Here is a 13,358-nt window from a genome sequence, read left to right as displayed (position 1 = left end):
GCAGATGCTGGTTTAAACCCAAGATAGACACAAAATGCTGGAGTAACTCAGCGGGACAGGCAGCATCCCTAGAGAGAAGAAATGGGTCTCTCCGTTCATACTGAAGTCTGAAGAAGGGTCTCAACCTGAAAAGTCACCCATTCTTTCCCTGGGTGGAAGATAAGGAGGTGGGAGTCCTGGTTGGTTCCATTCAGGCTCGGTAATGCTAGCCACGAGAGCCCGAACCTGCTTGGTAAATTTCCTCAGCATGTACTCGGGTGAGAGAGTCTAACGAGGGAAGTTGCTGGTACCCGGGCTTACAAGTTATACTTCCATCGTGACTGCGACTACATGGACATCAAGTTTATTTTTCAACTGGAGATCGAGTCGGGTCAAGAGTGATTCATTCTCATATGTACTGACAACAGAACAATGAACATTGTATTTTGCCATTCAGGATTTTTCAATTACGTAGCTGTGGGTTTAAGTGATTTCAAGTAGAAGAATGAAACTTTACAGTTTTAGATCCTGGCTCAGAATCGTAAACAATAACCAACTTGAGTATTGATTGTGACAAGCTGTTTTTAGTTCACATTATAGAGTTGAACAAGCATGCAAAAGCTGATGACGTGCTTCTGTTTTCTTCTGATAGCAGTCTTTAGACTTTAGAGATTCAGCATAGAAACAGGCTCTTCAGCGCACCGAGTCCATGCCGACCAGCGATCACCCCGTACACTAATGCCCCTGTCCCACTTAGGAAACCTGAACGGAAACCTCTGGAGACTTTGTGCCCCACCCAAGGTTTCCGTGCAGTTCCCGGAGGTTTTTGTCAGTCTCCCTACCTGCAACCTCCGGCAACCACCTGCAACCTCCAGGAACTGCACGGAAACCTTGGGTGGGGCGCAAAGTCTCCAGAGGTTTCCGTTCAGGTTTCCTAAGTGGGACGGGCATTACACTATCCTATACACTGGAGACAATTTACAATTTTACTGAGGTCAATTAACCTACAAACCTATACATCTTTGGAGTGTGGGAGGAAACTGGAGTTCCTGGAGGAAACCCACATGGAGAACATACAAACTCCTTACAGACAGCATCCAAGGTCAGGATTAAACCCAGGTCTTTGGCATTGTAAGGCAGCAACTCTACTGTTGCCGCCCTTGGTTGGTGTGGGTGAGAGGCACAAGTTGTGCCACTTCCCCGTGGGTTTAATCTTGACGCTGGGCACTCTCTGTGAGATTACCCCTCCCTGTGATTACATGCGTTAGCCCCATGTGCTTAGGTTTCCTCCCACCTCTCATATTCGCTGGTTGGTAGGTTACTTGGCTGCTGTAAATTACCACTAGTGGGTGGTAGGAGAATGAAGAGGGTGTTGATGGGTATGTGTGGGCGAATACGTCACAGGCTTGCATGTGCGGGGAACTAATAGGCTGAATGGCATCTATATTGTAAGAAATAATGAGGAGTGAGATGATGTGGAAAAACAATGGTGATCGTGCAGGTCAGGACTAGTGTCTCTCCAGTTTTAATAGTTGAAAAAATATTGTGAAGGCGGGGATCTTTGAAATACAATCTCTAGTTTGCTCTTCTGGTAATATGATCACGGCACTAGCAATGCCAGGTTGGCCTGTGTCTCCTCAGCACTGCCAACACCCTGATAAACCTCTTGGGTAGACAAAAGTGCTGGAGAAACTCAGCGGGTGCAGCAGCATCTATGGAGCAAAGGAAATGGGCAACGTTTCGTCCCGAAACGTTGCCCATTTCCTTTGCTTCATAGATGCTGCTGCACCCGCTGAGTTTCTCCAGCACTTTTGTCTACCTTCGATTTTCCAGCATCTGCAGTTCCTTCTTAAACACTGGTAACTCTCTTCCTGAGTGCTAGTGGATCCATCCTGTAATCAGAGCCATTAACAGTGCTCCAGATGCAGCTGACCAATGTTTTGTATTGTTCCAGCATGTTTTCCCTGCCGTTTTATGCCCCACTAATAAAGGCAATAATACTGTGCTGCCTTAGCTACCGTATGTACCTGTGCTCCTACCTTCAGAAGTCTATCTACAAGCACTCTAATGCCTCTGTCCCACTTAGGAAACCTGAACGGAAACCTCTGGAGACTTTGCGCCCCACCCAAGGTTTCCGTGCAGTTCCCGGAGGTTGCAGGTGGTTGCCGGAGGTTGCAGGTAGTGGAAGCAGGTAGGGAGACTGACAAAAACCTCCGGGAACCGCACGGAAACCTTGGGTGGGGCGCAAAGTCTCCAGAGGTTTCCGTTCAGGTTTCCTAAGTGGGACAGGGGCATAAGATCCCTCTGGAATTCTGTACCTCTTGCTATTCTATTTACTGTTAATGTGTTTGCCTTTAATTCCATGCCAAGTTCATTGGAAGACGCTTCCCAATGAATTCTACCTTGCTAGTCGGCATGAATCTTGCTAGTCCTTCGATATCTTAGAAAACCCTGGGTGTTGTCACTCAGCCGTGTCAAGTCCCACCCCGAACCCTCCAATTACTAAAACTCCCAGTTGTAGTGGCACCAAACGTGGTGAATAAGGCCAGACGTCAGGCAGGTTCAAACGATAGTTTATTCAGGTGTTTTACTGTTATCATTGCTGCTGTAGTTGAGCGAGGTTGTTCTCTCGGGCTCAGCTACCGGTGGACTTCATAGGTCTCGAGGTGAGATAACCTTAAGTAGCAGGACACTCCCCCTAGCCCATGACGTCACGTGCCAGCCCTCGTACCTACTGACGAGGGTTCGACCATAAGCGGTCTGTGTATTAGCTGACGCCACACACAGTGACCAATATCCCCAATCAAATGTCTTACTCCTGGGGAAAGCAAAGTGGAAGTCAAGTATTCATTGTGGGATTGCAGAGATTATGTTGTTCCCTTTTGTTAATTTGGGGATTTTCTTTGCAGAACAAGTCGTGGAAGAAGCTGAAAACCATGGTGCACTGGTCCCCGTTCGTTGTCTCCTTCAAGAAGCGCTATCCGTGGGTGCAGTTGGCGGGACATGCAGGTAACTCATGCCATGCGATTCTCCATCAGTCTAGTGACAAGGCAGCCCCGGGTCCTCTCATGACTGCTAGACCCTGTCATACTGTTGAGTAAGCAGTGACGATGCAGTGTGGTTGGTTCTGCTGACGGCTGATTGCAGTGTAGGTTCCATTCAGGAAGGTCGATTGTCTGGAATGACAGAGCAGATTGGAAATCAAAGACCAGGGCTTTAGTTTGGTTTAGACCAGTGATTCCCAACCTGGGGCCATGGCAAATTTCAGGGGGGCCACAGAAAAATGTTGAGATTTAGGGGGCCACATGTTCAATGAAGGGGGCCTCAGAGCTACCACCCTGTTGCCTCCTAAATTTGAGTTCTAATAAATTTAAATCTATGTTGTTGAAATATTTTTGATGTTTGTGGAATAGAATAAAAGAGAATATATGTGCACTGGAAAAACATTTCTCCCATCTCGGTCCTAAAAGACATCCCCCTTATCCTTAAACAGTGACCCCTTGTTCTGGACTTCCCCAACATCGGGAACAATCTTCCTGCATCTAGCCTGTCCAACCCCTTAAGAATTTTGTAAGTTTCTATAAGATTCCCCCCTCAATCTTCTAAATTCTAGCGAGTACAAGCCGAGTCTATCCAGTCTTTCTTCATATGAAAGTCCTGCCATCCCAGGAATCAGTCTGGTGAATCTTCTCTGTATTCCCTCTATGACAAGAATGTCTTTCCTCAGATCCAAATAATGCATCACTGTGCTGTGTTATTTGGAAGATCCTATAGCGGAGATCCTATTGCTATAGGATCTTTGGGCACAGCCGTAGGTACTCGGGGCACTCTCTCTATGGCAAGAATGTCTTCCCTCAGATTAGGAGACCAAAACCGTACACAATACTCCAGGTGAAGGACTAGCTGCCCTCTGTGACCATCATTTGCCTTTGCTGGCCACGATTCTGTAGTGAGTTTGGAGAGGCAGGTTTGTGAACTGGAAGGTTCAGGGTGATCCTAATGAAGACATCTTTTCTTTTCAGGCAACTTTAAAGCTGGGGATTATGGAAAGATCCTGAAGAAGTATTGCGAGTGTGAGCATCAGTGTCTGGAGTCCCTGATGAAGGACCCTCTGCTGCGTCCTTACGTACCGGGCTATTACGGTGTGGTGGGCAAGGATGGAGACAGCTACAACCAGATGGACGACTTGCTGTCGGAGTTTGACTCCCCCTCCATCATGGACTGCAAGATGGGAGTGAGGTATGTTCAATGATATTGATTGGCTCAGGAGAAGGGGTTGCAGGACGAGGGGGAGGGGGGGTGCTGTTTGTTCCTCTCTTTGTATATTTGTAACCTCAGCTCTTGTAATTCTGCTGTGCAACTTTGAGCTGGGTAAATGGGTTTTGATGCACAACTCAAACGTATAAGAACTAGTGAGCGATCTTAGTCTGAAATATGTTTTTTGTCTTTACCTTGCAAGGTATCCATAATGTTCTATTTCATAAAAATGGGGCAATAATAAATGATTTGTTTGCCTGAGGCATTTAACAGTAAGTGATTACCTGAATAGATGCTAATCATATCCAGCAGACGCCACCTTGGGTAATGTGGCTCTGACGTAAAGGTGTACGGAATTCATGGAATGTGTCTGGTTTGGTAATGATAGACAAATGATGTTAAGGGCCTGTCCCATTTTCCCGAGTTATTCACGAATTCTCCTGATTTATTTACAAATTCTCCTGAGTTTTCAAACTCACAGAATGTTCGTAACATGTCCGTAGGAGTCCGTGGATATATCGTAGCGGCTCGTTATGCCAGCCATGGTTACTCGGGGCTATTTTTTTACTCGTGGACATTTTTCATCAGGCCGAAAAAACGTCCCGACTTACCTGATGCCCCGAGTACCTACAGCTGGTATAACGAGCCGCTACGATATATCCACTGACTCCTACGGACTCGTTACGAACATTCTACGAGTTTGAAAACTCGGGAGAATTCGTGGAAAACTCGGGGAAAGTGGGACAGGCCGTTTAGAAAACTCTGGTGCACAGTATTGGTTCTGAAGGAGCCAGTAATGATGGCTAGCCTGAAATTAATGAGCATGGAGCAGAAGGATATGGTACGGTAATAGTGTAGGAAGGAACTGCAAGTGCTGGTTTAAACCGAAGATAAACGCAAAATGCTGGAGTAACTCAGCGGGACAGGCAGCATCTCTGGAGAGAAGGAATTGGTGACGTTTCTCAACACCTAATATTTTGCCCGTTGACTGTCCTAGAATCAGAATCATACTGCATAAAAACAAGTCCATGGTCCTACCATACTCATGCTGACCATCAAGGTACATGTCTATGGAGGGACTGAAGTCTGAAGAAGTGTCTCGACCAGAAACGTCACCTATTCCTTCGCTCCATAGATGCTACCTCACCCGCTGAGTTTCTCCAGCATTTTTGTCTACCTTTGATTTTTCAGCATCTGCAGTTCTTTCTTAAACATCAAGGACATGTCTAGTATTTGGCCGATCTCTTCTCTGCCATGGCATTTCAAATGCTCTCCTTCGAATACTTAAATGCCAAGACAATTAAGGAGATAGATGGAAAATTGCCAATTGCATTTTAAAGAAATTAATGCTATGTGGCTGTAGACACAGCATGGACAGGAAGTCACGATGATATGGGGACGTTATCATCCAGTGGGCAGGTGCTATAGACCTGCACGGGAAGGTAGACGCTCCCGCCCCCACCAGTCTCGAGCAGATGGGGCTCGTCAGCCTGGGAAGGCAGTCCATCTAGGAGAGGGAAAACGCTGATTTAAAACCTCCACTGCCTTGTGGCCATATCCAGTCATGGAAAAGGCTCCAGGAGTAAACCTCAAGAAAATCCAGAGTCGGAGCCCCTAAGGCAGTTTGTCGTTGTCTACAACCTCGCTCTGGCAGCTCCTGCGACGGCGCTGGTGCCAAACTGTAACGGCCCTGCTGTTCCTTTGGATTGATCAGCGACGTGGAGAGGGGGGGGACGTGTTGCATGGGCAACAGCCTGTCCTCCATATGACATTGATCGCCCAGGCTTGCATCCGACCAGGATGCTTCACCCATGGTCAGTCATGACCGAGAGGGGCCTACTACTACCATACACCCAGGTATTTAACTCATGGAACAGGTGTGGGAAGTACTGACACCGGCCCTTCCTTCTATCCAACTATGCTGGATTTTGACTTCCAAAGCCTTGGTATTTGAGGTGCAGATCATTTATTATTGCCCCTAATTATGAAATAGAACAACATTATGGATTTGGTTAGAAGTAAGATTTAAAGATGGACAGAGACAGTAACAGTGATAGTGAAGGAGTGCAGATGCCATGGGGTTGAAGATGTGTAGGAAGGAACAGCAGATGCTCGTAACATTGAAGATACACAAAATGCCGGGGCAACTCAACAGGTCAGGCAGTATCTCTGGATAAAAGGAAAAGGTGTGGTTTTGAGGTTTGGACCCAAAACGTCACCTATTCCCTTTTATCCAGAGATGTTGCCTGACCCGCTGAGTTACTCCAACATTTTGTCTACCTTGAGGTTGAAGATGGTTGCTTTGGAGATTGCGAGCGGACGTCTCTGGAGGTGGATCAAGAACAGTCGCTACAAATCATGGCGGATCTGTGTAGCATTGGCCTTTTCTCACTGGGTGACAAATTTCCTTTTGTAGGACCTACCTAGAGGAGGAGTTAACCAAAGCTCGAGAGAAACCCAAACTGCGTAAAGATATGTACGAGAAGATGATAGCGGTGGATCCAAATGCACCCACCCAAGAGGAACACGAACAAAAGGCCATTTTGAAGCCACGTTACATGCAATGGCGGGAGACGCTTAGCTCGACTGCAACACTAGGATTCAGGATAGAAGGCATCAGGGTGAGTGGTGAGCCCAACAGCCCACACTGACAACAAACTGATGGACCAACAGAAAGGCATTTAGTCCTGTTATTTACTGAGTCTTGGATGTAGTCAAGACCAGGCTTGCGTTCACTGGAGTTTAGAAGGATGAGGGGGTATCTTATAGAAACATATAAAATTATAAAATAACTGGACAAGCTAGATGCAGGAAAAATGGTCCCAATGTTGGGCGAGTCCAGAACCAGGGGCCACAGTCTTAGAATAAAGGGGAGGTCATTTAAGACTGAGGTGAGAAAATACTTTTTCACCCAGAGAGTTGTGAATTTATGGAATTCATGGAATTCCCTGCCACAGAGGGCAGTGGAGGTCAAATCACTGGATGGATTTAAGAGAGAGTTAGATAGAGCTCTAGGGGCTAGTGGAGTCAAGGGATATGGGGAAAAGGCAGACACTGGTTATTGATAGGGGACGATCAGCCATGATCACAATGAATGGCGGTGCTGGCTCGAAGGGCCGAATGGCCTCCTCCTGCACCCATTTGCTATGTTTCTATGTTCCAGGGTGTCAGGGGTTATGAGGAGAAGGCAGGAGAATGTGGTTGAAAGGGAAAGATAGATCAGCCATGATTGAATGATGAAGTAGACTCTAAGTCTAGTTTGGAGATACAACGCAGGAACAGGCCTATCGGCCCACTGAATCCGAGCCGACCAGCGATACCCGCACGATAATGTTACCCTACACACACTAGGGACAATTTTACAATTATACCAAGCCAATTCTTGGGAGTGTGGGAGTAAACCAGAGATCCCAGAGAAAACCCACGCAGGTCATGTGGAGATCGTACAAAGTCTGTACAGACAGCTCTCGTAGTCCAGATTGAACCCAAGCATTGAGTAAGGTAGTCGGCACAGGACAGGGGACGGTGCTGTCTGCTGTTGACTGTCGTGACTCACGTGCCCTGCTCCTTATTGTTAACAAGCTTCTGATTCTCTTGGTTTTCCCCAGAAGGCCGATGGGTCCTGCAACACAAACTTTAAGAAAACCAAACTCAAGGAACATGTTATGGTGGCACTGGAAGATTTTGTGGACTGCAATAAAAACATCTTGGTAACTATCTTTTGCAATAGTACTTTGGGCAAAGGGTTCTTTGTATCCAGCCGGAGGTCATCATTTATTTATCTTTCCAAGAGCTTCTTTAAATGCTCCAAATATATGTACAGGTAGCACAGGCACACGTTGTTGTATTTTGAGTGGGGTATTCGATGTCCATCACAGAGTGTTTGTGGATCCTAATGGAGGTGGTCCTATCTTCACACCAAGGGTACCACCCCCAATAGTGTGTGCAGCACTGCAGTCAGACTCATCTGCTCACACCCCAATGCCTTTTAACTCACGAACAGGACACATTTGTGAGTGTTTGTGCTTAGATGACTTCATCTCCAATAACCACCCATCAGCTTGGCATCAAAGCTTTTTTCCACGAGTAGTAGCTCTACTCGATAACCAAAAATCTGTAGCCCCCATTTTGCTCTGGTATTTTATTTAATTCACATGTTTGATTATTTATGTTTTATGTGTCATTTCTAACTGTCACTGTATGTCATGTTGTCACTTGTGGGCGGAGCACCAAGGCAAATTCCTTGTATGTGAATACTTGGCCAATAAACGTATTGAGCAATTAATGAATTAATTCATTCGTTCATCTGAATTAGTACACTATGCGTTTCCTTAACCTTGACATGCGGTGATTTTAGTGTGCATTTATATTATAAAATGTAACACAGTTACTAAGTTGCCTAGGCTGCCCTAGCATCATGCAACTTTTTAAATCAGGACAAGGGCTTTGGCATGTGAGGGCACCATCACATTTGGACTCTCCTTCCAACCGCCCAGCAATATGCATTGGGGATGTATTGTAGAAACATAGACAATAGCTGCAGGAGTAGGCCATTCGGCCCTTAGAGCCTGCACCGCCATTCAATATGATCATGGCTGATCATCCAACTCAGTATCCCATCCCTGCCTTCTCTTCATACCCCCTGATCCCTTTAGCCACAAGGGCCACATTTAACTTCCTCTTAAATATAGCCAATGAACTGGCCTCAACTACCTTCTGTTGCAGAGAATTCCACAGATTCACCACTCTCTGTGTAAAAAAAGATTTTCTCATCTCGGTCCTAAAAGTCTTCCCTCTTATCCTTAAACTGTGACCCCTAAACTGTTTATCCTTCATCACCGCTGTGTCAAAATCCTGGCGTTAGCCTTCCCAACAGCACTGCAAGAGCACCTTCACCAGAAGGGTTATACCATTGGAGGTGTGCAGTGTGTGCTGGTATTACCAGGAAATAATACAAGGAAAAATAAAACTGGATGGTGCTTCAAACAACTGGCACTTGTTTGGACTAATGGTCGGATACCCTTCCTAACATAATGGGCTGAACCTCCCATCCTTTACTCCCCCTCCCCATGCCTTCCTACTGCCAGCCATTTTGGTGGGTGCTCTTTCCTCTTGGTTCTTGGGTTCTTGGTTCTCCAAAATATTCCAAATGAAATTTAAACTGGAGGTGGTGGAGGGAGGGCTTAAGCCAGAAAGGGTTATTGGGAAGAAAGAGCTACTTTAAATTTAGTTGCATCTGGTTGGGTAACTATAGTTGGGTGGAGATTATTCCATGCTTTAATTGTGCGGGGGAAGAACGAATTGCTGTACACATCTGTCTTTGTAGCTGGGATCACAAATTGGATCGAATGCCCTCGTCTGCTCCTAATTGGTTTGGGTTTGGTGTAGGTCTTGTAGTCTATGTCGAGCTGACCATTTAACATTCCCTTCCTCTCCTTCAGGGGTTAGGTCTCCCCTTTCCCCCCGCGATGTGGTGAACTGCTCCACAGCTTCCCCTTCAGTGAGCTGGCTGGGCTACTGCACGGAGTGAATGCTACACATTGGGCCAGCATAGTAGTCCGCTGCTTCATGTAGCCTGTGTATGGTGGGTGACAGTTGCCTGCTGTGTTGCTGGGCCACTAACACTTCTGTTGTTCTGTTGCAGAGAAAGTATTTGGCACGGTTGAAAGAATTGGTGATAGCATTGGAGGGCTCGGAGTTTTTCAAGACCCATGAGGTAATGTATTTGCTGTGTCTGTCCATAGCTTACTGCTAGAAAGCAGTGATTCTTAAATTAATCGCAACTAAAACTAATTGGCATCCCAGCAGCAATTGCAGGCCAAAGATGCTGGAAAATCGAAGGTAGACAAAAGTGCTGGAGAAACTCAGCGGGTGCAGCAGCATCTATGGAGTGAAGGGAATAGGCAAAGTTTCGGGCCGAAACCCTTCCTCAGACTGATGTATGGGGGGGGGGGGGGGGGTGAGGGGGAGAAGAATCCGAGCCGTTTGTCCAGTTGTGGATGCGACATCTCTTTATTGTACTGATCAGGCAAGATCCCTGCCCAGCTCCCACATCACTGCTGACCATTGACTGCTTCCAGTGGCCACATCATTTCACCCCACACTGACATTCCCTTTATTCCACCCCCAGCTCCACCCTCTCTGCTGCTTAGACAAGCTTGCTCTCCCCCTTTTTGTTTGTTCTGATCAAAGGTCTTCAACCTAAGACACTGACTTATTTCTCTTTCCGCGGATGCTGCCTGACCTGCTGAGTTTTCCCCCGACATTTTCTGCTGTGATTCTGTTGTGAGTTGGGTTGCTGTTCATGGCAGTTCCTGAATGTGTTTGAGGTGACGGCTTGAACCTTCCTAGCCGCTGGCAGTGTCTGTGACAGCTACACAGCTGCTGCTTTGCATCTCACCTTCATGTTGCTTCCATGTCCATTTGTTTTGGAAAATATTTGTGGTTTGTCCATTCGGTAAACTTTAATGTTGATATTCGCGGGTCAGTGGTGGTAAGACGGGTCCCTGAGCGCTGCTCTGCCTCTTTGCACCCTCTGTGTTGGCAGTCTGTGATGATCCCATGCATGTAGATGTAAGAGTTCTCCACAGTTTGAGGTTTAAGAAGGGACTGCAGATGCTGGAAAATCGAAGGTAGACAAAAATGTTTTGGTCGAGACCCGAAACGTCGCCTGTTCCTTCTCTCCATAGATGCTGCCTCACCCGCTGAGTTTCTCCAGCATTTTTTGTCTACCTTCGATTGTTCCAGCATCTGCAGTCCTTTCTTACACATAGTGTTTCTGAATGCAGTTGTGGAATTGTCTCTGGAGTATTGTGTGCAGGTTTGGTGCCCTAATTTGAGGAAGGACATTCTTGCTATTGAGGGAGTGCAGCGTAGGTTTACAAGGTTAATTCCCGGGATGGCGGGACTGTCGTATGCTGAAAGAATGGAGCAGTTGGGCTTGTACACTCTGGAGTTTAGAAGAATGAGAGGGGATCTCATTGAAACATATAAGATTGTGAAGGGCTTGGACACACTAGAGGCAGGAAACAACTCCCGATGTTGGGGGAGTCCAGAACCAGAGGCCACAGTTTAAGAATAAGGGATAAGCCATTTAGAACGGAGACGAGGAAACACTTTTTTTCACAGAGAGTGGCGAGTCTGTGGAATACTCCGCCTCAGAGGGCGGTGGAGGCCGGTTCTCTGGATACTTCCAAGATAGGGCTCTTAAAAATAGCGGAATCAGGGGATACGGGGAGAAGGCAGAAACGGGGTACAGATTGGGGTTGATCAGCCATGATCACATTGAATGGCAGAGCTGGCTCGAAGGGCCAAATGGCCTACTCCTGCACCTATTGTCTATTGTCTCTGTTCCCTTGATTCCAGGTGGTGGGCAGTTCCCTTCTCTTTGTCCACGACGACTCGGAGATGGCCAAAGTTTGGATGATCGACTTTGGAAAGACAGTGATGTTACCTGCCCCAGAGACACTGAACCACAGGGAGGCCTGGAAGGAGGGCAACCGGGAGGATGGCTACCTGTGGGGGCTTGATAATCTCATCGGTATCATCAGCAAGTTGGTGGAGGAGTGACTCGCTGCAGCAGTCCTCGGCTGTATCGTTCACAGCTGGCCTTTTCCATGTCGCACACCCTCCTCACAGGGAAGTGCCTCTTGCCTGGCATCGTTTCCCCCACCCCCTCTCCCTTTCCTCCTGCAGGAGCGAAGCTTACTGCACCAGAGAACCACCACAGCTGGGAGGCTGGGGGGAGAGGGGGGGGTGGCGTGCGGAGGAATTGGGGGAAGGTGCGGATGTGAACCTGGGTGAAGAAAGCAGCAGCCATCTTGTGAAGTCGTCACTCCTGAGCACTGTGGCCCAGGCTCCTGAGCTCTGCAGTAAAGCCAGAGGAGGGCCTGGGATTTGAACTCTAAGCTGCAGTGGCGGTGGCAAACGCTGACCGGACACTTTAGGGCTGTCGTCAACTGGCTGAGTCGGTGAACTTTCTTTTGACAAACGAAACACTGGAGGGAGGCAGAGCAATCTCTGATTCATTCCTCGGTTTGTATCATATATATATATTTTTATAGCCGCATAACAGTACTGCAGAACAGTTTACTGAGACCAATAGCATTTGTATGCATTTGAAACATTTTCCCGGTCTCCATTTGCCCTGTCTGCGATATGCTCTGACCCGATAGAATCTAATCCCCTCTCGCTTCCACTTTCCCCTTCCCCACCCCGATGGGGCTGATCTCACCACTGCATCGAACACTGACGACAAACTGGCGAGAGATGCCTGCTGTGGGTGTTGAGACCCAAGGGCAGAGTAGTTGAGGGTCAAACGCACTAGAAGCTACGTGGAATCTTCCAAGGCTAGTACTCTTGGATTTCACAGTGTAACATTTTATAGTACTGTGTAATAAATCTGTAACAACGGGTTTAGCCTCTTCAAAAACATTTATTAAACAAAAGCTAATCTTTAAACCTAAGTTGAATATTAACCATTGAGTAGAGAGTGACTTCCAGTTTGTCACGGTGAGGGACTGCATGTACCGTTCCATCACAATCTCATTCTGCAGCTAGAGATGGCTCAGTTACAGCATCTCTCTGAATTTATCAGCATCGGTGGGGGTTGGGAGGTTTTGGACAAGACATGGTATGCTGGCCCTCATTTTGGGTCAGTGTACGGGGCTTACTAACGACTGGAATTTCCCATCAAGCAAGAGACTGCAGTCTCGGAGATTTGCAGACGCAACCTTGGAGAAGGTGCGTCCTCAAGCATGGATAACCTTCAACATGGTGCTGAACCAGAGAAGTTTAACCTTTACCATAAAGTTGCTCTCGATTTCCCCCACCTCCAGGTTCCTCCTTCACAGGCTAGTTGCTTGTAGTTTGAGTGAGTTCTGTAGCTAGAGATTGCAGTCTGGGTTAGAGGAGGTGTGGTGTGAGCATTTCACATTTTAGTTAAGTCTTCCCTCCACCACCTCCAGTTTAAATTCCATTTGGAATATTTTGGAGGACCAAGAATCCCTTTATGGTAATTTTTAAACCTTAAATTCTCTCGATTATTTGGCATTCTCTGAGAAATAATACGTTATTTTTTAAGTAATTTTAATTTAAAGTAAATTTTAAGTGTTAAGTGAAGA

General features: G+C 46.9%; 1 protein-coding gene across 1 annotated transcript in view; it reads left to right on the top strand.

Annotated features, from left to right (window-relative positions):
• LOC116967858 (inositol-trisphosphate 3-kinase C-like) overlaps positions 1-12,701 on the top strand; it is a 54,318-nt gene extending 41,617 nt beyond the window's left edge. The window contains exons 2-7 of the mRNA XM_033014491.1: positions 2,889-2,988; positions 4,002-4,218; positions 6,653-6,857; positions 7,845-7,946; positions 9,881-9,952; positions 11,602-12,701. Of these exons, the coding sequence (XP_032870382.1) occupies positions 2,889-2,988; positions 4,002-4,218; positions 6,653-6,857; positions 7,845-7,946; positions 9,881-9,952; positions 11,602-11,805 (900 nt within the window). The 3' untranslated portion in view covers positions 11,806-12,701. The remainder of the gene's footprint in view (positions 1-2,888; positions 2,989-4,001; positions 4,219-6,652; positions 6,858-7,844; positions 7,947-9,880; positions 9,953-11,601) is intronic.
• Positions 12,702-13,358: the final 657 nt, after the last annotated feature.

The sequence above is a fragment of the Amblyraja radiata genome, chromosome 41 (genome assembly GCF_010909765.2).
Source record: "Amblyraja radiata isolate CabotCenter1 chromosome 41, sAmbRad1.1.pri, whole genome shotgun sequence".
Classification (NCBI taxonomy): Eukaryota; Metazoa; Chordata; class Chondrichthyes; order Rajiformes; family Rajidae; genus Amblyraja; species Amblyraja radiata.
Note: the sequence above shows the minus strand (reverse complement) of the source record. Positions and strands in the feature narration are given on the sequence as shown.